At 40.9% G+C, this 25,050-nt stretch overlaps 1 protein-coding gene across 1 annotated transcript in view; it reads right to left on the reverse strand.

Moving 5' to 3' along the window:
• The window catches only part of popdc1 (popeye domain cAMP effector 1), a 42,935-nt gene that overhangs the window by 14,962 nt on the left and 2,923 nt on the right, over positions 1–25,050 (reverse strand). The window contains exons 2-3 of the mRNA XM_078171233.1: positions 22,376–22,484; positions 18,366–18,638 (exon numbers count right to left, since the gene is read on the reverse strand). Of these exons, the coding sequence (XP_078027359.1) occupies positions 18,366–18,638; positions 22,376–22,484 (382 nt within the window). The remainder of the gene's footprint in view (positions 1–18,365; positions 18,639–22,375; positions 22,485–25,050) is intronic.

A 25,050-nucleotide genomic window follows, 5' to 3' on the forward strand; every position in this document is an offset into this window, starting at 1 on the left:
CTTTACAGAGAAATCAAATATTCCTCTTAATACCTCCCAAATTTGTGATTAGGTGGACATGATAACCCTTAGTACACATAACGTTATTCATCCCTACAACAGTAAACATTTTTTCCCTAACCTGATATTAAGGTGTGCGCTGCACATGCAAGCATTTTTGATGATCGCCTTCACCTCTATCCAGTCCTTTCGTCTTATTGAATTTAACCATAGTTGTCTTATTTTTTGTGGACGGGCAGTGGCGGCTGTTACGTGATAAAATTTCAATTTCAATTTCAATTTTATTTATAAAGCCCAATATCACAAATCACAATTTGCCTCACAGGGCTTTACAGCATACGACATCCCTCTGTCCTTATGACCCTCACGGCGGATAAGGAAAAACTCCCCAAAAAAAAACCCTTTAACGGGGAAAAAAAAAAACGGTAGAAACCTCAGGAAGAGCAACTGAGGAGGGATCCCTCTTCCAGGACGGACAGACGTGCAATAGATGTCGTACAGAACAGATCAGCATAATAAATTAACAGTAATCCATATGACACAATGAGACAGAGAGAGAGAGAGAGAGAGAGAGAGAGAGAGAGAGAGAGAGAGAGAGAGAGAGAGATGCAGGTAATGACAGTAGCTTACAACAACATTAATGAAAGTAATAATATTATAGTTATAGTTCTGGCTACTGTGGTACAATATGTTGAAAGTATGTATTAATATCTGACAGTATACTTGTGTGACAATAGTTATATGTGTATAATAACAGTAGAAGTATGACTAATGACTAATGATGGCAGCAGCAGCAGGAGGCATCTGGCAGGACCACGGCAGCAGCACAACCACACACGTCACACTGTCCAGGCACCGCTGCTCAAAATGTAAGTTTTGAGTCATGACTCCTTCTTGTTCCCAATAACAAAACAATATGACATTTTAGATATGTAGCCAACAGCTCTGTGGTGGCGAGTCCTGTTTGCCTCCAGCCAACAAACTGATGTCATTGTGACATCGGCCCTAAAATGGTCTATAGGGGGAAAGAGTTGTCTCACCTTAGGGCCAGGGACAGTATCTCCAGCTCATAGAACAACTCTGAGACCTCTGTGAATGGTTTTTACTACCATGTACAGTCTGAACGATATGACATACACATTGTATTTGTCTGGACAAGGGTTGAGCTTTATGGACATAAAATTGGCTTACCTGTTGGCTCTTGTAGCTTTGAACTTTCTTTTTTTTTTTAAATAAGTGCCTCTTGTAGCTTTTACTTTTTAAAAAAAAAAATCTCATATATAAGAAGTTCAGCCCATTCTCATTCACAGGTCTTCAAATACCAACATAATCTTGAAGAATGGTTCTCATGATATCCTATTAAAAAACTGCATGCACAACAGTTCGTATCATATCCTACTAGTTTGCGCCGCACAAATGACATTAAGTCTTTAACATACAGTTACGTAATTAACATAAAGTTACAGAGGTTATGTTTAGGCAATATAGGTTATGGAGGTAAAGTTTAGGAAAAGACACATGGTGAGGATGTACCTTAAAATGACTCAAAGTTCTCTCAGATCTGAACACGTGACTCCAGGGGAGAGTCCCGGGCAAAAGTAATTTTTTTGTGACCCATGCACCACCCCAACCTGCCTCCTGACAAGTGCTCGGGAATGCTTCCTTGTTTACTGCCATCAGCCCACTGGTCACGTGTACGATGATGTGTGCAAATTTGGGTGCATTGGTTTTCATAGGAAAACATCCAAAATCATTTGTGAGAACAGCCTGCAAATACCAAGGCTTCGCCACACCCCTCAGTATGAGATCAATGCCAAAGGCACCCTTAAACATCTTTATGAAGTGCAGCGGGCAGCAGGCTTTGACCTTACTCCATGTTAACCTATCCATAGCAATACTGGCAGCAACTGAGGAAGTAAAGAGTGAGAAAGTCTGTGTAGGGTGGGAGGGAGGGGAAGTGGATGGGTCACACAACACAAGACTTTTACCCAGGGGACCACAGATTGTGTCCCATTTGAAACCAAAAATCAACATTATGCAAACATAACATAACTTATGTATGGTCGTCGCACACTGATGTCACTCAAGTGGCATATTTATGTCACGTTGCATTACCTTAACAAACAACATTATATATTTTTTCTAAACCTAACCAAGTAGTTTTTCCCTAACCTTAACTGTAACTGTTACACAGCATTAACCACGTATCACAGTGTGTTTCAGCTTTGCATCACACTCAGTATATCAGGATTGACGCAGAGTTTATTCAAAAATGTTTAAAAACAAAAGGAGCGAACAACGCGTTTCGCATGTTGCTTCATCAGATTCGCTCTTGATTGTCATCAGGTGTGTGCTTAAATAGTCAGGGCAAGTAACAGCAGACAATCAATCAGTCAATCAATGAGAAACAAATACAAAATACATAACCTAGCTGTAATATTAAAGGGAGAGTGCATACAATATAAATAGAAATAGATATCAAAAGTGATACAAGAAAATACTTTACAATTGCAAAGTTCATCATCTGACAAGTCTCAGCTCTAATTTTGAGGTAGAGTGTGAATCATATAAATAGTATAGATCAAAAAAGAAGAAAAAATGTTTTCACATACTAGTGAAGACCCATTGCAATAATGAGATATAAAAATGCAAAATACATAATCTGGCTGTACCAACTCATATAAACGGGAGAGTGAGTACAGTATAAATAGTCAAATAGTCAAAAAAAATTTAGGGTACAAGGACCACGTCATTGATACAGCCATCAACAAATCTAAAGCTCTCAATAGAGAGGAACTTTTAGGTTCATCTTGTAGACTTGCAGACAACAGAGTCACTTTTGTGTCTGAATACAATACTATCTCTGGGAGGGTGGAGAACATTATTAAAAAACACTGGAGTGTACTTAAATGTGACCCCGCTTTGCAGCATATCTCTGCCTCCATGCCAAGATTCTGCTACAAAAGAGGTAGAAACATATGTGACTCTATTGTTACATCAATGTGACTGTATTGTTATATCAAACCTGACATAAAAACTAACTGGCTTTCTAAGGAAGTATATGGTAATTATAGGTGTGGCAGATGCACCCATTGCTCTAACACGTATGACACCAAAGAGTTCTGTCATCCTCATACAGGGAAGAAGTATAAAATCAAAGAGTTCATTAACTGTATTTCTACACATGTGGTGTATATGCTCAAATGTCCATGTGGACTTATATATGTGGGCCAAACCAGACGTAATCTCAAACTGAGAATAGCTGAACACAAAGCAGCTATAAGAATTGAAAATATGGACTATGCTATTGCAAGACACTACAAGGGCAGAAATCATGGTTCAGCCGCCTCTCTTAAATTTATAGGTATTGAGAGAGTTAATCCCAATCCTAGAGGTGGTAACATCATTAACCAGCTATTGAAGAGAGAAGCCTACTGGATATACACCCTTAACTCTTTAGAACCACATGGACTAAATGAGACATTAGACTTAAGTCCATTTTTGTAAGTTCACTATATGTCTAACTTTTTTCTGCTTCTGTGTCTGCAGGTAATGTATAGGGAAAGTTGAGCCACTTTCACCTCTCCTGGCACATCCCCCTCCCCTCCTCCCCTGTGTAGACAGGAATGCTTGAGTAGATATTGTAGATTGTGGTATAACCTTTGTAACTTCTGGAGTATCTCTTCTTTTGTTTATATCTCTTATATTGGCCCACTTGTTTTTGATATGTATTTCTAAAAAAATCTTTGACTATTTGACTATTTATACTGTACTCACTCTCCCCTGTTTATATGAGGTGGTACAGCCAGATTATGTATTTTGCATTTTTATATCTCATTATTGCAGTGGGTCTTAACTAGTATTTAAAAACATTTTTTCTTCTTTTTTGATCTGTACTATTTATATAATTCACACTCTACCTCAAAATTAGAGTTGAGACTTGTCAGATGATGAACTGTGCAATTGTAAAGTATTTTCTTCACTGTTTCTTTCTATCACTGTTTTGATATCTATTTCTATTTATATTGTATGCACTCTCCCTTTAATATTACAGCTAGGTTATGTATTTTGTGTTTGTTTCTCATTGATTGATTGATTGATTGTCTGGTTGTTACTTGCCCTGACTATTTAAGCACACACCTGATGACAATCAAGAGAGAATCTGATGAAGCAACATGCGAAACACGTTGTTCGCTCCTTTTGTTTTTAAACATTTTTGAATAAACTCTGTGTCAATCCTGATATTCTAGTGTGCGCTGGAAGTTTTTGAACTTTTGACTGTGATTTATCCTGCACCAGCTGGCACCTAGAAGAAGCACTGTGCTACTCTGCACAGGGATTTACTATTTTTTTTTTCACACTCAGTATGTTTAAATGTACAGGTAAGTGGAGCTATGGTTATAGCTCGACTAGGCCATTTAATTGGACTACTGTCCTTGTCCCAGTATACAAGCACTGGAGGGGAATCAATTTAATGACCAAAGTATGTCTGACTCTGCTACAATAGGTGGAGATATGCCCCCTTTCAGCTTGTTAGTAATGGTACCATGGTGGACAACTTTACAGCACTGAACATTTTGTCCATCCAAAAATGCACAGCTCTAGATGTAGATTTCACCATGTTGTTACCAACTTTTTCTGTTATGCATTTAATACGATTCGACTTATGTGCGGAAACTGTGGAGCATGCGCTGAGCGCCAAGGCCTGTTTGGGTCCGATTGACTGTATACATGTGGGAGTAATTCAGCTCCCACCTGCAGTATCTGGGTGTGTTAGTCTGACTTTGAGAAAATGCAGTATGATTTCAGTCAGACTAACATGTTGACATGTATTTTAAAAGTCCGGTTTTAGTTGGACTAACACAATATATCATTTTTTTCTAATGTCATGTAAATGTACAGAGTGAAGGACTCTGAGGGTGAAGTACCTGCACCATGACCCTGCATGAATCAAACATTCATACAATTATCATTATTATACATGACGATATCCAAATACTTTCATATTGAATCTTTTTTTCCATGACTATTTCAATCCATATTGTGACTCTGACATTGCTTTTAAAAATGTGATGATTGAACAAGTAAAACTGGTATAACTCATCTACATTAAAAAAAAGTATCCAAATAGAAGAGATTTTCAAGCAATGACATCAAAACTAAACACACATGTTTACATACACACAGTAGTCAAGCTTAGCTCATAGCTCGGATAATCAGTCAAGTCGGACTTCTCGTCTTGTCTAAGTATACAAGCAGAAGAGAAAATCGAATTTCTTACTCCACCTTGATAGGCGCCGCTGTGTCCTTTTTAATATAGTGCCTATTGAACTAGATGACCCGAAGAGGAAGCTAACAAGGAATGAAGATGGCAGAGCATGAATGTAGCTTCCTCATCCGTCCAGAAGTGAATCTTCTGCTTCTCGGTCGCCATGGTGTTTGTTTGTTTTTCTGGGAGTTACTGCACTGCTATATACTGAGCTGCTGCTACGTCATCTTTTTTCAGGTGAAAGCCCACAAAAGAAAAAATGGTGCATGTGCAGAACGCCGAGTTCCGACTCCAGTCGGACTAAGTGGATACATGCAGCAATAGTTCGATTTTCAATCGAATTGTCTAGGTGTGTTTGTCGAGCATCGGATAGTCCAATTTCAGTCAGACTAAGCTGTTTACTTGCATTTAAAAGTCCGGTTTCTGTCGGAGTAAGTCAATTATTCGATTTTCTCAAGCTGCATGTAAACCTACTGACTGTTACAACTGGCCCTGGTCTCCCCTATCAGCTGCATTTCAAGTGGCAGAGACCAAATGACTCCAATCTTGGGTAAATGTAGATCGTGTAGGGTCAGGGCAATCACATTTCTGGGTGTGGTAGTCTGACTTTGAGAAATCCAATTTATATTATTTCAGTTGGACTAACATGTTAACATGTATTTTAAAAGTCCGGTTTTAGTCACAATAAATCGATTTTCTCTATCATCATGTAAATACACTGGCTGAGACTCTAGACAGTGCCCTATGTGTTGCCATGAAACGCCGGGGGGACTGACAAAGCGTCAGTATGTGATGACCTGGGAATGAAAACAGGTTGAAGATACGTAAAGAGCCTCCCTGCAAACACAACTGCTGTATTTTGAAAAAACCTACAAAAATGAACTTGAAGTCAAATAACTACAAATGTCTTTTTCTGTGAAAAAAATTGAAATTGCAAATGTCCTAGAGTGCCAGTGTTTGTTGAGAGCGTCTAAATTTTTACCATCTTTATGGACAAGAACTTCACTGTATTTATTCATTTAGTAGGTTTTCTCTTTTATATATATACATATATACATATATATCTTTAAGTTTGTGTCTGCCTGACATCGCAGATACAGTTATGTTGGGTTACATTAATTAATTTTAAAAAAAAAAAAAGTCCTGATGTCACATTACATCCTGTGATCATTTCATTATTCGCACAGGAAATCTCCTATACATTTTTGGCTTTATCTGTTCTACTAAATGATTAACGTAAGTAGCCTACGGTGCTCTCAGAATCATCCTCACATTTTGTTAAAAAATGAAACATTTTTACTTTTCCACTGTACATGTCACAATAGACAGTCCAGTCCCTGTAACAACATTCAGCTGCTGTGTTTTTTTGTGTGTCAGCCTGATGTGCTGTAGCTGTGGGAGCGCTCTCATATAAAAATAGCTGTGGGGAAACATGCAGGCAGCGCAGGAATTTCTCCCAGCCACAACTTTCTAACTGCTCGGTACAGTACGGAGAGGAAAAAGCCTTGTTACTCACCGATTCAGCGGCAGTGGCAGCAGCAACAGCAGCCGGTGGTGGGCTACGGTGAGGAAGGAGGAATGATTTCTGTTCAAAACTTGAGACAGAGCTTGAGGCTGCAGGCTGGACCCTCAGATGGGGGCTGCACAGTGTGTGTCGCACATTCCTCACAGCTGACAGGGACAGACTAAAATGGGCAAAAGGGGGAGAGCAGCGCACCTGCAGTGACTCACAGCTGCGGCAGAGGGAGACAGAGCTCATATTAACCCTGTTAATTGCTATGGCAAACCCGTCAATATTATGATCTGTGCAGGGTTCTTTTTTTAATCAGTATTTTTTTTTTATAGCTTTCTTTTGAACAGAAAAAACACCATCAAATATTCTACATCTTAGGGCTATGAAAACCGAAAAAAGACACTGGGCTGTGAATGATACAGCTTGGTATCAAACCTAATTCGTATTTTAAAGTATGCATGAGTGTGTGATTGAATCTTATTTACTCTATCGTATCCTGTCTTTAATGTGTATTTTCTCTTTTTTTATCTTATTTTGTTTTTCATGTAAAGCACTTTGAGTTGCACTTGCTGTATGAACTGTGTTATACAAATAAAATAATAATAGTAATTATTATTATTATTATCATCATAATTAAAATTATTATTACCACCCTGGAACCACAACTCACAGAAAAATTCAAATTAAATTAAAAATGGTGGCATTTGCTATGAAATGCAAACCCATCTTTGTCAATACAGCTACAGTACAGCTACACTCACAGATAACTGAACCTCGTACGTGCCTGTCAGACAGCATCACAAACCTTTCTGAGACAGTCCAAACTGAGTGGAGTCCTGCAGGGATCAACCGATGTGAAGTCCTAAGGCCGTTGGCTGCTTGCACTGCTGCTGTTAAACAGCTAACAAGAGGAGCTAACTGCTAACAGCCACCACTGCATCTAACAAATACCACAAATCCATTCCACAGCTCCACCATCCACAGTCAGACACACACGGCTGATTATTTACTGCTGAATTACAGCTCACAGCTCACACCAATGGCTGACACTGCTCTGATGTGAGTATTTTTGCTGGCATACGAAACATCTTTGCACAGACTATTTACTAGAGTTTACCAGCCTGTCACTCGAGGCATTTGAAGATAATTACAAGCACGGCAAAGCATTCTATGCTTTCGTTGTCCGGTAGTCCACCACTAACATTTTCATCAAGTCTTGTCAACAAAAATGAAACATAGATTTTGTCTTCGTTTTTATTATTAAGATCTATTTTTACCTTGTCATCGCCGTCTTTTCACTGTTGGCGAAAAATTTTCATCATAGTTTTCATCACTGAAATTAACATTTGTGACTAAATAACAATTGTGTCATATGACACATTTCTAAATTATTTTTTAGGATTTGAGCCAGCATGTTATGATATAGTAGTTGGGACCTGACCTGGTAACAGGTCTCCAGATAAAATTCATAATTATTGATAATAATAAATAATTATGTGAAATAATGTGACTTAATTTACATAAAATCACCACGTGGGGACAGGAACTTTGAGTCTATTCTTTGGGTGTAGCTATGTTGAAAGTCAATTTGTGAGTGAGCATATGTGTATGCGATATGTGTTGCAAATGGGTCTGGGTTAGAACAGAGGATGTTTAGTTGCATGCAAGACTGTGTGAGGCATCAGCAAACTAACATCGCTTAGCTTTGGTGAAGCCACCTAACCAATAACCTAACTGCAAACAATCTCAACAATAGCTCAATGAACACCATTAAATCACAATTGACAAAATTAAACAGTCTTCCTTAGCCTGTGCAACTGTAATAATGCTATGCACTGTTGTAACATTACCAATCCTTGAATGGATGGAAGAGTTTCTTTGTGCTGCTTTTGTTAGCCGACAGTTAAATGCTGGAAAGGACTGTGGTTTTCAGATGTAGTCTTTGCTGTGTACTTGTTCCAAATGTCCAGAGTTAGAGGTTGTGATGCTAATTCAACTTGGTTCGCCTCGTTGCTGGAAAGTTAGTTGCAAACCTCGTGTTTGGCACACTCACTTGTCTGGTCTTCAGGATCTGTGTCTGCTGGGAGCAGGCCACATTGAGGAGCGAAACTGCAGCTCCTGCTGTGAGCATTCAGAAGTGAGAAAACAGGGGAAGTGCATAGGAGGCTCTCTTGTGTGATGTCCTATACGTCTTCAGAGGTTTGGGGTTCAGGAGCAGGAGACCCCTTCAATGGTTGAGGGACAAGAGAGGGATGGAAACAGAAACTTCTCTTGAAGTTGGTATGGTGATATCACAGAGTCACATGTCACTGTGCCCAATCAAGAAGACTGGTCTCTCACTTAGGTGTGAGTGACCATGAGGCATCCTGTGGAGATGAGTGCCAAATGGCTGTCCTTTGTTTGATGAACAAAGAAGCCACCATTTCAGATGGCAAGATCCAGAGGGAAAGCCTTCACATGTCCAACATAGATCTATACAAATGACAAAACATGTGGACCAGTGAATCCCAACACAGTTGTATTGGAGACCTTTAATGAAGGAAATGTCATTTGCTGAGTTAGCATAGTATTTCTCTACCTGATTCATGAGCCTAAAGGAGAGGTAGCCACGACACCAAGTCAAGAAAAACCTCGCCCTGGCTGGCGGTAAGGTGATTGCCTTTCATTTTGTTACAATAAGTTTTCTCCCCAACATGAGGGATGTCTGAATCCAGTCTGCTTAAGGTGCAGGCGAGGATTTTAGAGGGACAGGATCACCAAGGACAAACAAGCTTGGGCAGAATGGCATCTCTAATTTAAGGATCATTTTGATATTCTCATGTATGGCAGGCCAGAATTTTGGTGCAACAAGGCAGGACCACAACATGTGGTGGATTGTGCCAACACTCACCCCACACCTCCAGCAATTCTGGCTGTCATATATATATATATATATATATATATATATATATATATATATATATATTTTTTTTTTTTTTTTACAGTTCTTTAAAATGTCGTTTCGTTCCTGCTCTGTGAATGTCACCTTAAGATCATTCTCCCAGGCTGAGTCAAGATAAGAGCCCTGATTGCCAAAAATTTTAAGCAACAAGGAGTAGTATTTCCATGCCTCATGGCCAGTGGTGGTCCTAGCCTATATGGCACCCTGGGCGACCCACAAGCAGTGTTTCCCCCACCCATTATATTAGCCATTATATTATTTCATCCAGTGAATATGAATATTGGCCATTTCCCTTCGAAAATGCCACTTTAACATTCTTCATAAATAAAACAAAAAAACAACAACAAAGAAAACGTCTCACCCCCCATGGAGGGTGGTGTGTCTTCCTCAAGCTCAGGTCCTCTACCAGAGAACTGGGAGTTTGAGGGATCCCAGTTTGTGTGTCACAGCCCCTAATATTCTGATTAAAGGCAACAGTGGTGCCAGTGGTACTCTCCATATCTTTTTTAGCTCCTCTTTCAGATCTTGATATTTTTCCAGCTTCTCGTGTTCTGTCTCCCTGATGTTGCTGTTGCTTGTGATTGCTACATCTATCACCACTGCCTTCTTCTGTTGTTTGTCGATCAACACTATGTCCAGTAGTTTAGCCATCACCAGTTTGTCAGTCTGGATCTCGAAGTTCCACAGGATCTTAGCTTGGTCATTCTCAACCACCTTAGGAGGTGTCTTCCATTCTGACCTTGGGACTTCTAGCCCATACTCAGTGTAGATGTTCCTGTACACTATGCCAGCCACTTGGTTATGGTGTTCCACGCTATTATGTGCTGAACTGTTTTAGGAGCATCTTTGCACAACCTGCACCTGGGGCCAGAGTTCTGCACTGGGTCGGGTACCCGCAAAAACAGCTGATTTGCGGGTGTTTTTTTTTTTTTTTTTTTTAAATTTTCCTGGGTTTGGATCTGGGTGGAAAAAATAACATGCGGGTCAGATCGCGGGTTTTAGATATACACATCAGTCATTAGTTCGGTAAACTACAGATAACTATCTTGGTCATTATTTACTCTCTGAGGATGGCCTCTGCTATTTTGCAACGGTCATTGGTTCAGCTGTTTACACGTGTTTCACCATCTAATAACACAATTTGTGATTGGACGACAGAATCAACATGGCTGCCACCGTCTAACAAGCGCCGCTTCCAAAACAGTAAATAATTATTTAGGTATTTGAGAAATAAGTGGACAAAACGTACAACTATCACTTTATAATGTTTCTGAAGTGTTTCCTTGATGGATTACTTCTCTCCTCGATGGATTCTAAAAACACGTGACGGCTCGTAACTGCTGAACGTCACTCTGGACAGAAAGTAAGTCTATTATTACACATGTAAAGTTCCTTTACATAGATTAAAAGTTTAAAAGCATTAAACGTAACAAACGAGTGCTTTTTCACTCGTACGGGAGAAGAACACAGAGGGTTGATGATGGAGCTGAAGTCAGGTTTTTATTGTGAGAGCTGCTTCATTCAGGTCGTTGTTTACTTACTGGCACCTTAACTGTGGCGATATGCTGTTCAGTATTCAGCCAATATGACCCAAAATGATTACTTTAAATCCGGGTTACAGGTCGGGCTGCGGGTCGTGTTTCAACGGGTCGGGGCGGATCTTGAAAACTGGACCCGTGCAGGACTCTGCCTGGGGCCCCCTCCTTCTACTGATCTTGTACTAAGTGCATGTTCTTGTGCTGCCATGATTAGTGCTTCTGTGCTGTCTTTAAGTCCAGCCTTTCCAGCCACTGGTAGGATTTCTTGATGTTGGCCACTTCTTCAATCTATCAGTGGTACATGCCGTGCAGAAGCTTCTTTGTCTTGATTTCAGTAGCCTCTATCGCCTCCTTTGGCCAGGTTATTATACCAGCAGGGTATCTGATTACTGGCAGGGTGTACATGTTGATGGCTCGGACCTTATTCTTTCCATTCAGCTGACTTTTCAGAACTGTAACATCTGCAATGCTGCCTTCTGGTGGTTTATCCCCCTCGGTTCTGATCATCTTCCCTCTCTTTGACACCATCCGACCACACTTATCTAGTCCGAATATACATATATATGCATATATGTACATATATGCATATATATATATATATATATATATATATATATATATATATATATATATATATATATATATATATATACACATGTATATACATATATATCCATCTGAATGTTGCAGCCAAAATTGACTCATTAGAACAGGCAACATTTTTCCAATCTTCTATTGTCCAATTTCTTTGAGCCCAAGGAAATGTAGACTCAGTTTCCTGTTCTTAGCTGACAGGAGTGGCACCCGATGTGGTCTTCTGCTGCTGTAGCCCATCTACTTCAAAGTTTGTTAATTTAGAGATGGTCTTCTGCATACCTTGGTTGTAACGAGTGGTTATTTGAGTTACTGTTGCTTTGCTATTATCTCGAACCAGTCTGGCAATTCTCCTCTGACCTCTAGCATCAACAAGGCATTTTCACCCGGAGAACTGCCGCTCACTGGATATTTTCTCTCTTTCAGACCATCCTCTGTAAACCCTAGAGATGGTTGTGTGTGAAAATCCCAGTAGAGCAGCAGTTTCTGAAATCCTCAGACCAGCCCGTTTGGCACCAACAACCATGCCATGTTTAATTAAAGTCACTTAAATCTCCTTTCTTTCCCTTTCTGATGCTTGGTTTGACCTTCAGCAGGTCGTCTTGACCATGTTTACTTGCTTAAATGCACTGAGCTGCTGCCACGTGATTGGCTGATAAGCTATCTGCGTTGACAAGCAGTTGAACAGGTGTATCTAATAAAGCTGCCGGTGAGTATACAAATAAGAAAAATCTACACAGTCACATAAAGTCAGGTATAATTTATTATTACATTACAAGACACATCCACACTTCCACATCTGCAGTGTTAGATTAACGGTCGTCTTTGATCTATTGTGTCAATACTACACATTAAAAGACATCTGTAAACACCTTTTAATTTCACTTTATAATTGTATAATGCAGGGGAGACCAGGGGCAGTTGTACCAATGAGAAATTGCTCGGATTGCACCAATCAGAACGAGACAGAACCACGAAACTTATTATGCACATGATCTGTGATGATCCCCCTCTTTTTGGTAAAGGACAAACTGATCTCATACTTGTCACAGTTTGTCTGCCAAGACTCATTTTAAGGTATAAAAGTCTTTTTTTTTCATCTACAGTATTTCTCTCACACTGTCATAGCCTAATGTCTATGACTTTAAATCTGTCTAGTTTTGATGACTATTCAGTTGTCTACAATGTGATGCCTTTGTCAAATGTTAGCTCTGTTTCATTCTAGCCAGCAGGCTAGCTTGTGCCATAGGTTGTGCGGTTAGGGGCAATGGTAACGCTGTGTTGCATTTGACCGTGACACCATTAGTGACGACATCACAGTGTTTCCCCTAAATGCATTTAGCAGCAGCACTGCACCACTGCTAAATGATTAGCGCTACTGCTATATAAAAATCTCCCCACTTGCTATTTTTACTTTAAGCAGCCAAAGTCGGGGACAAGCAAGGACTAATAGAACAAGATGTGCTCCGATCAATCGGCCACTGATTGTTTTTGGCAGAAAATTGCTCTAAACAGTTTGACGGCTGATCAGAGGAGCCAATTAGATGACTTAAAACACTTGAGACAATTTATTTGAACACCACTATAGATGATGACCTGATGAAGCCATGGGCGAAGATTAAATTAAAAGAAGAAGTCCTCCTATGTGCGGTGCATCTATTTATCACCTCCATCACCTGCACCAAGTTATCAGGACTGACAGTGCTGTGCACGGGGCGTGTGCTTTTGACTGAGTTCACTGGTCTGGTAGTTCTGACAAATTGTAGCTCACACTAAATATTCATAATTACATTCATGGTTTACTGCTAACATGACATCCAGCTCACTGTCCCCAATACAAACAGACCGTCTCTCTCTCCCTCCTTGCTCTCCACACACACACACACACACACACACACACAGCACTGAACGTTTCTGTAGAGGCTGCAATACACTCGGCTGTGTCCTGACAGTGTTTACATTTAGTTTTGTCTTGTTGTGTATTGTCCCCACAAGACCAACATGATCTGACCCCAAACAATCAGCATTTCTCCAGGATTTGAGTCGTTTGGTCTCTGCGACTGGAAACGCAGAGTTGATTAGGGGAGACTGGGGCAGTAGTAACAATGTCATTACTCAAAAACCTCTTCTATTTGGATAGAATTTTTTATGTAGATTTGTATCTGTTTGACTTGTTAACAGTCATCACGTTTTTAAAAAGCAATGTCAGGGTCACAATATGGATTGAAAAATGATTCAATATTAAAGTATTTGAATATCATCATGTATAATGATGGTAATTGTATGAATGTATGATTCAAGCAGGGCCATAGTTCAGGTACTTCACCCTTAGAGTCCTTCACTCAGTGGGCTCTAGTTTTGCAGACCTGGCGCGACGGGGGCGCAGCGCACCTGCGCTTCGCCAACTGGGTGCGGCCAGGCGGATTTTGTAAGTTTGGCACACCGTGCGCCCTGGCGCAGCTACTCCTCTTTCCCACCTCCGTCCCTCCTACCTGCGCAAGTCAGAAAGAGGGAGGAGAGAAGGCGTGGAGTGGGTTTTACACACATCACACCAATCAAATGAGCCCCTCTCCTCGCCCTTAAATGCGCCGTGCGAAGGTGTAATGAGAGTTTACTCAATGCACCATGGCAGAAGAGAGCAGCAGCGTCAGACGGCCGAACTTCTCCCAGGAGGAAACTGATGTTTTGGTCCGGGAGGTCCAAGCTGGCAGTGTCCGAATATACGGAACTGCAAGCAGACCTCCACGGGCTGATGATGCAACGGTAGCCTCACCTCAAAGGCAGTCTCACTCTGTTTCTTTTCTTTTGACTTTTCTAAGATGACAGATGCTGAATATATACTCCCTATCTGATGCTGTGGCTGTTTGTGGTTGGCTGAGAGGGATGTGAACTCATTAGTTTGCAGCTGTGTTAATCAAATCAGGTTGGGTTTCCAAACGTGCCAAACGGTGCCAATCCCCTTTGATCTGACATCAGATGTGACGGGACAGTCGATACAGAGATACATTTATGTGCTGATTGCAGATAGTTGCATTGAATAGTGGTTTTGTGGCTATTTATTGCATTGTTAATGTGCCTGATATTCTGGAAACCTGCCTGTGAGGTTTTGGTGACATGTGCGCACTGTCCGCTGGTCAGCCAAACTTCGGCTTACACCAGCTGCGCTCCCCCTGCGCTGACAGTAGACCTGGTTTCAGCTGGCGAGCTTTTAGCGCACCTTCGGTGAAGCCTTTTGGCACGAAACTGTCACTGCGCCAAGCTGGATCTGTCGACACCTCCCCCTGCTGCGCCGCCACACCCATCTCAGCGCACCTCGGTCTGCCAAACTACCAAACTGAGCGCGCCTCGGGTTGCGCTGCTCGAAACTAACTCTGCACGGGGTTCGCCACCCTGTGCCACCTGCGCTGTGCCGGGAAACTAGAGCCCATTATGTTTACGTGACATTAGAGAAATCAATTTATTTTGTTAGTCTGACTAAAACCAGACTTTTAAAGTACATGTCAACATGTTAGTTTGACTGAGATCATACTAAATTGAATTTCTCAAAGTCTGACTAACACACCCACATAATGCAATTGGAAGTGGAATTACTCCCACGTTTACAATCAATTGGATCCATTAAAGGGTTTTTTGGGGGAGTTTTTTCTTATCCGCTGCGAGGGTCCTAAGGACAGAGGGATGTTGTATGTTGTAAAGCCCTGTGAGGCAAATTGTGATTTGTGATATTGGGCTTTATAAATAAAATTGATTGATTGATTGATTGATTGATTGATACTTAAGTGAAATAAATCAACTCCTCTGCTGTGCTTGTATACTGGGACAAGGACAGTAGTCCAATTAAATACCTAGTCAAGCTGGGCCATTTGCTATTATCGACCTTGAAATGTGCACAAGTCAGGACATAGATCATTCATAACCATGATTTGTTATTATTTATTTCTTCTTCTTCTTCTTCTTCTTCTTCTAATTGATTATTGTGAGTTGACTAAAACTGTGAAATATCTGCCTAAATTAGCTTTTCAACTTATCCAAAAACTGGGAGAAATTGAGGCTTTGATACAGAGGATAATAGCCGAAAAACAAAATTCAAACATTAATCTAACCTCACCCCTGTTGTGCCGACTCTCTGTAACATTACACTTAAAAACATTACACTTAAAAACAAACAAAAATTGGCCTCTTTTTATGTATTGTTTTCTCTCCGTAGCACCTCCAGGCTCCATAAAACTCATATTCAAAATTTGGTTAGAGATTTTTTTTTTTACGTTTATAACATTTCAAATTGCACCAATCTGAAACAAGATAGAACCATGAAACTCATGAAACGTGCTCTGTGGTGATCCTTCTTTGTCTGCCAACAGACAGGCTGATGCTTTTATATTTCTTTGATTATATTATTAATTTTGAATAATCTGGAATTAATTGTTTAATGGATGAATTGAACTATATCTACATCTTTGGCAGTTTATTGCTGTACTTGGTATTCATCTGTAGGTATTACACGTTGTTACTGTCACCCCTGTGTGTGAGAGCAGATGTGACATTTGACATCTAATGTTTCAGTCCATTCTGAGACTTTATCATTGCTTGCAAAAACATTCCATGACTGTCAACAAGCAGAACAAAGATACAAGTTACCAACATAACAACTGTCCCTAAATAGTTTTTGAGTAATGACATCAAAACCAAACTAGAATTACTGCCTCCGCACACCAGTCAAGTTATCATTATTGTGTTCATGAGAATGAGACAGATGCAAGGTCACACTGACCTTTGACTACTAAAATCTAATCAGATTTGAGATATCACATTCATGAGAATGAGCAAGACGAGGTCACAGTGGCTCTGACCTTTGACCTATGACCACCCAAAAGTGATCAGTTCGTTGATTAGTCCAAGTAGACATTTGTGCCAAATTTGAAGAAATACCCTTGAGGTGTCCTTGAGATATCTTGTTTACAAGGATGGGACGTGTGGACGGACAACCCGAAAACATGATTCCTGTGGCCACAGCTATTACCGGCATGGATGCATTAAAATGTTAATATTACTCTGGTGATGATGATCCGAGAATAAGAGAAATAGGTTTCAATTTGTCCATGAAGAATGCAACATAACAAAAGGAGCTGCAATAGTACACGGAGGAAGGACTTCATTCGCTGGAAAAACTCACTAAAAACTCAAACACTTTGCAAATATTTTCCAAGAGGATGAGAGAGGATATTAGAGGAGGGAAGAGGCCATCTACAAACCAAGCATAGAGACGCGGGCTACGTAGATAATGACGACAGGATATAGGTATGTCAGGTGTGAATCAAATGTATACAAAGTACCAAATATGCAAACCTTGTTCGGCCTTGGTTTAGACATTGAGGTGTGAAAAGGCCCTTAAACAAATATCAAACACAAGACAAAAAGCACAAGTATCCAAAAAATAGCTCTTCACTTAAAGGGATAGTGCACCCAAAAATGAAAATTCAGCCATTATCTATTCACCCATATGCTGACGGAGGCCCTGGTGAAGTTTTAGAGTCCTCACATCCCTTGCGGAGATCGGCGGGTGGAGCGGCTAGCACACCTAATGGCTGACTGTGCCCCAGACTAACATCCAAGAACACAAAATTGAATCCACAGAGTATCTCCATACTGCTCATCCATAGTGATCCAAGTGTGCTGCAGCTGCGACATAAAAAGTTGTTTCGAAAAACATCATATGAACTCTGTTTTTAGCCTCACTGTAGCCTGTAGCTCTGACTATTTCTGTGCTCCGCATTCACGTGTGCGCGCCTGTGCGAGACCAGCGAAAGCATGAGCTTTGCTCACCTGTGTTTACATCACGTGACACGTGCACCGCAGGGAGAGACTGGGGCACTGTATGCCATTAGGTGTGCTGGCCGCTCCCCCCTGCCGATCTCCGCAAGGGATGTAAGGACTCTAAAACTTCACCAGGGCCTCCGTCGGCATATGGTTGAGTAGATAATGGCTGAATTTTCATTTTTGGGTGCACTATCCCTTTAAAGCCTACATTTGCCCTGAAGGGCACACAGAGTACATCGTCATCACATTATTTACAAAATAATCTGACCCATATGTTGAAAGGCTTCTTCCTGCTATCTCAAACTACCCAACAAAAACCTCCTTCCTAACATTATAAGTTACATTGGCCTAGTTAGTAAGGCTACCTGAAAGCCTGTGGATGTCTCAGGCTTTTTATCAGTCACATGACCCTAGTCTAGTCCCTTGAGAGTATTCTCTTGACCTGGCACACTGTGTTTGTTGACAAGTCTGTCAGCTCCACCTATCTAATTTATATAAATACGTGTAATGATCTTGCAGGCAGATTTAAGATAGCATCACTTGAAACTCTTACCCTTCATGGTACAGATAAAACCACACCAAGCCCTACCTAGCTGACACATATTCCTACATGCAATGAGTCAGTTAAGTGTTTATGGCTTGGAGCAGTGTGTGTGTGTGTGTGTGTGTGTGTGTGTGTGTGTGTGTTCAGGCAGTCCTTGCCCCCTGCACTGGCACTTGCAGTAAGGCATCTGCCTTTTCTAATTCGGTCCCCGGCATGTGACAGTAACTTGGTAAACGGAGATCATAGCGGTGCCCAGCCCTGTTGAAAGCCTTGTCATTAAGGGAGTACAGCTTGTCTGCAATGTCATTGCGTACTACCAGGGCAAAGACTTTAGCTATGTAGCGATGCTTAGCAAAAAGCAGATAAAGTTTCTTCCTCCTCCACGCTACATATCTGCAGGGGTTATCTGCACGCAGGGTCACCTGTGGAGAATGAAAACAGAAAGAGGAAACAGTAAAGACACAAGGCTGAAAGGAAACAAGCCGGCAACCATGTGTGTCAGTTAAAGGCTTCCGGTTTATTACAACATGGATCTAAGCTAGCAGTTGTAATTGCTGTGATCTGGAAACAGATGGACTAAACTGTGAAACCCAGTGTAAAATTAAGAACAAATACTCCATTTAAATTTAGTTTTCAATAATCAAAGTCTGATAATTTATCAAACTGACTAGTACTACAAACACTTATAAGTCATCACCTAGATTGGTTCCAAAAATCAGGTGTACATATAACCTACAATGTGCCTCAAATCACATACTTCTGTACTTGAATGCAGGAGTGCCCTAAGTTTGTTCACACTGCATAGTATGGGAAAATGCAGTGCACTCACTGTTGCCAACTCCTCAGTAAGAAAAGAAGCCAATGGCTGTCCTAAAAGTTGCTTGAAGTCGCTAAATGATGTCATCAACTAATTTGCATAATTTGCCATATGCATGTAATTGTAATGGATGCTGAAGGAGAGAGGAATAATGTTGTGGGAGAGACAAAAACTGAGTAAAAAGCACCCTGAATATGTTTAGAACTACAAATGAACTTTTTTAGACAAAGAAAATTTTACATTTACATCCCGCCCGGACAGTAGGCCAGGGTGGGACCAGGCAGCGGCAGCTTCGTGCATGCGTGATTCATTTGCAGTCTGGATGTGGAGGGGTTGACATCTCCTGCTCTGACTGCAGCTAGGAGGGACTGCTGCGGGAGGACTGGGCTGCCTGTGAGTGATCTGTGACATGCGAGGGGTGCACGGCAGCACCAGCTACTCGTTGAGAAGAGTAAAGCCCTGTACATACTCCGCAAGAACAGAGAAATTTGTTCTTTTTCTCGAGGTGGCAAGAACAAGAACAAAGTTTTTTTCAGGCTAGGACAGTTCAAGAGAAACTCAAGTGCAGAGCTCCTGGGAAGTCCTCACAGGCCCCTCCCGCTGCCGCACACGTCATTAACGCTTTTCCACATTAACCACGCCCACTTCAGATTTTTGACCAATCACACAATAGTTCTCTGACACCACACAAGAAAAAAGTTCTGCCTAGATGATGTGTGGAGAACAAACTGCAAGAACTCCCAGACCAGGGCTGCAAGAAAAAAATGACGTCATTCTTTTCTTGCAGGCTTGCGAGAGAGAGAGCAAATTTCTCCCTTCTTGCAGAGTATGTAAAGGCCTTAAGAACGATATGTGCTTTCAGGTCAGAGTCTCCAAGAGTCTCCAATAACACAAGAAAAAGTCACTAGTCGCATTTTTTGAAAAGCAGTTGCTAGACGGGTCTGAAAACTCACCAAATATAAGACAACGTTGCTAAGTTGGCAACACTGAGTGCACTACTACGGCACTCAAAGCACTCCAAAAGTTGAGTGTGGAATAATGGACACTTCTCACCCTCAACGGTCACCATCTTTGTGATGTAGCAAGCTTCTCAACTTTTGACATGGTGGCTGGGAACAACAAGGAGCCTGTTAGTTATACATGTTTTTTTGCACTAAGTACTAGAGGCCGTCAGTAATGTTTGTTGGGTCTATAATGATTCGGTACAACGAACAATAATGTGAGTGCTAATGTTAGCTTGCTAGCCAATGTTAGCACTCGATAGCTAGCTAACTTGCTATTAGCTACAGCAACACATCTTAATTGACGCTGTGGCATAAGTTTGGTTTATGTGGGCGGAGATAGTGGCCAAGTGTTGCCGATAATGCTCCGTCCATTTGCAATTTGCTGTTTAAATATAAGACAAAGAAGAAGAGGCAGTTAAAACAAAGCCGACATTACTTCTGGTAAGTGCAAAATGGCAGTGCACAATTTGAGACAAAAGTAGCCTACTCTGCTGACATTAATGCACCACGCAAGAAGTACAGTGTACATAGTACACTACTTTGAAGTGTACTAACAGAAGTATGCGATTTGAGACACACTCCTAGTTTGCTACCAATATCCATCTTATTCCTGAGGGCACTACTGTAGAAATAATTATGTGTGCAACTTCCAGTGAGATAGCGGAAGTAGCATTAAGCTAGTTCGTCCCATAGACTGTCTGTGGTTAGTCCCAGTGGCTACTCTTGACGGCTAACTGCCAACACTGGGTCTTTTCTAAAGTAATTTGCCTTCAGTTTAGCAAATACTGATTTACTTTTTAACAAATATTTAACTAATGTTAACTTAGCATTTTCTAAAATGTCTTTGCGGAGCTCTGGGACCTGTTGCACTGTCCGTGTCTGTAACGACTAACAACCAGTCTAAGCTAAATTTTTGTCTTCAGCAACTGTGTGTTGAACATGTAACCAGAACAAAAAGGGATTGTTCCTGTTGCCAAAGGTACCATGAGTAGATAAATAAAACCACAAGAGTTTCACCAGACATAGCCAAAAAGTATTAAATCAGAATCTGCAGAAGAGAATGACACGTAGACTGACAGGACCGTCACTCAATGTCAGTACATGATATCCCTGACTTTCCCCATCTGACTTCATTCTCTCTATACACATATGATTATTATCACACATGTATACTATCAGATATTAATATATACTTTCAACATATTGTACCACAGTAGCCAGAACTATAACTATAATATTATTACTTTCATTAATGTTGTTGTAAGCTACTGTCATTACCGTCAGTCCTGCATCTCCCTCTGTCTCTGAGACTCTCTCTGTCTCTCCCTCTCTCTGTCTCATTGTGTCATACAGATTACTGTTAATTTATTATGTTGATCTGTTCTGTACGACATCTATTGCACGTCTGTCCATCCTGGAAGAGGGATCCCTCCTCAGTTGCTCTTCCTGAGGTTTCTACCGTTTTTTTTCCCCGTTAAAGGGTTTTTTTGGGGGAGTTTTTCCTTATCCGCTGTGAGGGTCCAAAGGACAGAGGGATGTCGTATGCTGTAAAGCCCTCTGAGGCAAATTGTGATTTGTGATATTGGGCTTTATAAATAAAATTGATTGATTGATAAAAAGGTGTTATAATTACTATGTGGTTGCAACAAGCATTACTCAAAAAGGAGGACCTTGTGCATTTGTTGGGGACTATTTTAAGTGGTGGATTAATACACACTTGATGCTCCAGTGAGTATTTGTGGCAGCAGGATGGTGTATGTGAGATTGAGCAAAAATAAACTGCAGTGTGTATATTCATGGTAATGAAGGAACATGTCAGCCAGTACAACAGTGTGACTTATTGATTTGTTTTAATACTTTCCGGACAACAATGGAGCTTTTCCACAACAGCTCAAGTGAGCCGTTCCAGTGACCCACCAGTCACAATACCAGGACCTTAAAAGTGTCTCACCTAAACAGAAAGCAGGCATAATAAATGCTGTTACACCTGTGCTTTTATGCCATGACATGACAAAAGTGTTGTGAAAAAGGCCCATGAATGTCAACAGTATGAAGTAAGAAATATCAGGCTTTGGGTATACACACAATAATTCTCTGTAGGAACAAATCATAGTTGGTTTGAGTCCTTCAGATTTGTTGACAAGATTAAGACAGAATGTGCTGTGGAGCCTTATCCTTTACCTGCATATTAAATTGACTATGAGTTCTTGTTAGGGTAACGAAGATTGAATCTAAAATTCAGTTCCATACTTGCTAACACAGGGTTCAGTGAACTGACACTCCTGAGTTATTAATGTTTGAAAAGTTAGTTTGCACATGTACATGATATAAAATGCACCTGGAAGACGCCCTCCTCTGATGGTCTGAGAGAGTCCCACTCAGGTGAATCCAGAAACTGGAAAGGGTAGATGTAATGCAGAAACTCTCCATTAACTGTCACACGGATTCTGCAGAAGAATGGATGCAAAGTTATTATTCACTAATTCACTCTCCAATGGCCAACACTATAACATAAAGGGCTGGTCAACACTACATCACACCGAACACAAAATCTGCTGCTAACTTAAATCGGTCAGTACGATTATATGGCATTAAAGAAAATTGATTTATTGTGTTAGTCCGACTAAAACCAGACTTTTAAAATACATGTCGGTCTGACTAAAATCATAATAAATCATTAAATAGGTAACAGAAGAAGAAACCGGTAACAACATGGCAAAATCTACATCCAGAGCCGTGCATTTTTGGACAGACGAAATGTACAGACCTTTAAAGTTGTCCACCATGGTACCAGTTTGCCACTGGTTAACTGTAGCTGTGACGTAATGGGTCAACCAGAAAAAGGTCCAATACTAAAAATCTGAAAAGGGGCATATCGCCACCTACTGTAGCAGAGTCAGACACACTTTGGTTCATAAATCAATTCTCCCTCGATGCTTGTATACTGGGACAAGGACAGTAGTCCAATTAAATGGCCTAGTTGAGCTATAACCATAGCTCCACTTGACTGGGCATGTAAACATACTGAGTGATACAGATCACAGCAGCTGTCCTGCCTCCAACAGCTGAGGGAACACAGCTGCTATGTGACATCAGTGTGTGGGGTGTTGCCTTAAGTACAGCAGGCTGAAGAGTTTCAACCTTTACCGACTTTATACAGTTTAGTGTGACAAGGTGTTGAGTTAGGAAGCCCCTTTATGTTGGACATCTAAAGGCCAACATTTATCCTTGACCTCGATGGAAAACATCATGAGGTGAAGGAAAGATGTGAATGAGAACCCAAGGTGACAAGAGAATCCAACTGCTCTTACACTAGACTTCGTAATTATGTGACAGTGGATGTTATCGATGGGGATATGCTGTGGCGAAACCACAATGTTGCGAAGATAGACCACTACTATAAGATTTAGAGCTGGGTTGAAAAAAACAATTTAATCGATTCGAATCGATTTTCCTTTAAATGGCACAATATTGATTCATTAATTAAAAAATCGTTGTTTTACTATGACTATTTTCCTCCGTGGACGTGTTGTACAGCCAGTAGCAGCCTGCAGCAGCCTGCAGTACTATCAACCCAGGTAGTCTCGCGAGATCAGCATTTAACACCTGAGGTCATGGTGAGAGATCTCGCGAGACGGCCGGACACTGAATGAAGACAGAGCAGCAAACAATGGTAGGAGCGCGTCCACTGAAGGCATGGGTCTACGGTGCAAGTATTTTCACTTGCATTTTCCACTAAAATTATAACGCTATAATGTATGCATTATATTGTATGCACATCAGTTTCACAGAAAAGATTAAGAAATACCACTAAGCATCAGCACACTGCTAACTGTAGCCTCAGTTTGTACCTCATACAGATCTGCTGGTAAAGTTAACTTGGCGTTAGGAAGCGTGATAAAAGACGGCAGAGAGGCGACGTTGTGCAAATAAACCAAAGATTTAGTATTTTTCTGTAGCAGTAAACACATGGGCCTAGTGTTGCACGGTATACCAGTACTAAAATAGTACCATGGTACTAGAATATTCCAAACGGTACTATACTGCATTTGGAAAATACCGGTACTTTTTAAATTGATTCAATTCATTCATTTATTTAATTCATTTATGCACACAAACGCCTTCCTTGTTCCTATTGGAGCATATATTGTGCAAGTGGTGTGTATGACAACACCTGTATCAACATTCGCAGCTGGCGTACATGAAAAAAGACGAGACACAGTCTGCCTCGCAAAGAGAGACAACACGAGACAAAACAAACTTGGTGGAACATTTGAGTTACCAAACCGTGATGTCCGTACCGAGGTACTTACCGAACCATGATTTTTTTGGTACCGTTACACCCCTACTATTTATTGTTCTAAAGGTTTGTATCCAAAAGGACTTTTCCTTAGGAAAAGTACCGAAGAGTATCAAAAAGTATCGAAATTTATATTGGTATTGGTACCGAAACAAAGATTTTGGTATCGTGACAACACTACATGGGCCAATAACAAATGTGTTAACTAACTAACTAACTAACTAACTATGCTAAAGCTTTACAAGCTATTCAGGGCTGCCGACGATAACATTAACATGACAAACAGCAAGGCTAACATTACGGCTAACAAGCTAACGTACTGACGCTCCTCAGACACTCAGACACACACACACACACACACACACATACCGGACAGCCTCTCAGTCCTTAGCCGCTAACGTTAGCTCATGTACAACACATGTACCACACAGAAACTTTTACAAAGGGTCATAATGTGCTTGTAGTGACTGTCAAATCGCCAGCGAACGTTGTTTCCAGACATGTCTCACGGACATGGAGAGCAGCGTGCCTGCTCTCATGGGACAAAGATGCTCTGAGAAGAAAGACGGTTCACTCTGCTCTGCCGCCAGGAACAAACTGGGAGGCCAAGATCCTGTCTGAGGAAGAGGGTTCACTTTGCTGCAGGGTTCACCTACGTATATTGTTTCTCTTCTGATACAGTCAATGTGTGCATCACAGCCACTGTCGTGTAT

This window comes from Epinephelus lanceolatus, chromosome 10, assembly GCF_041903045.1.
Source record: "Epinephelus lanceolatus isolate andai-2023 chromosome 10, ASM4190304v1, whole genome shotgun sequence".
NCBI classification, from domain to species: domain Eukaryota; kingdom Metazoa; phylum Chordata; class Actinopteri; order Perciformes; family Serranidae; genus Epinephelus; species Epinephelus lanceolatus.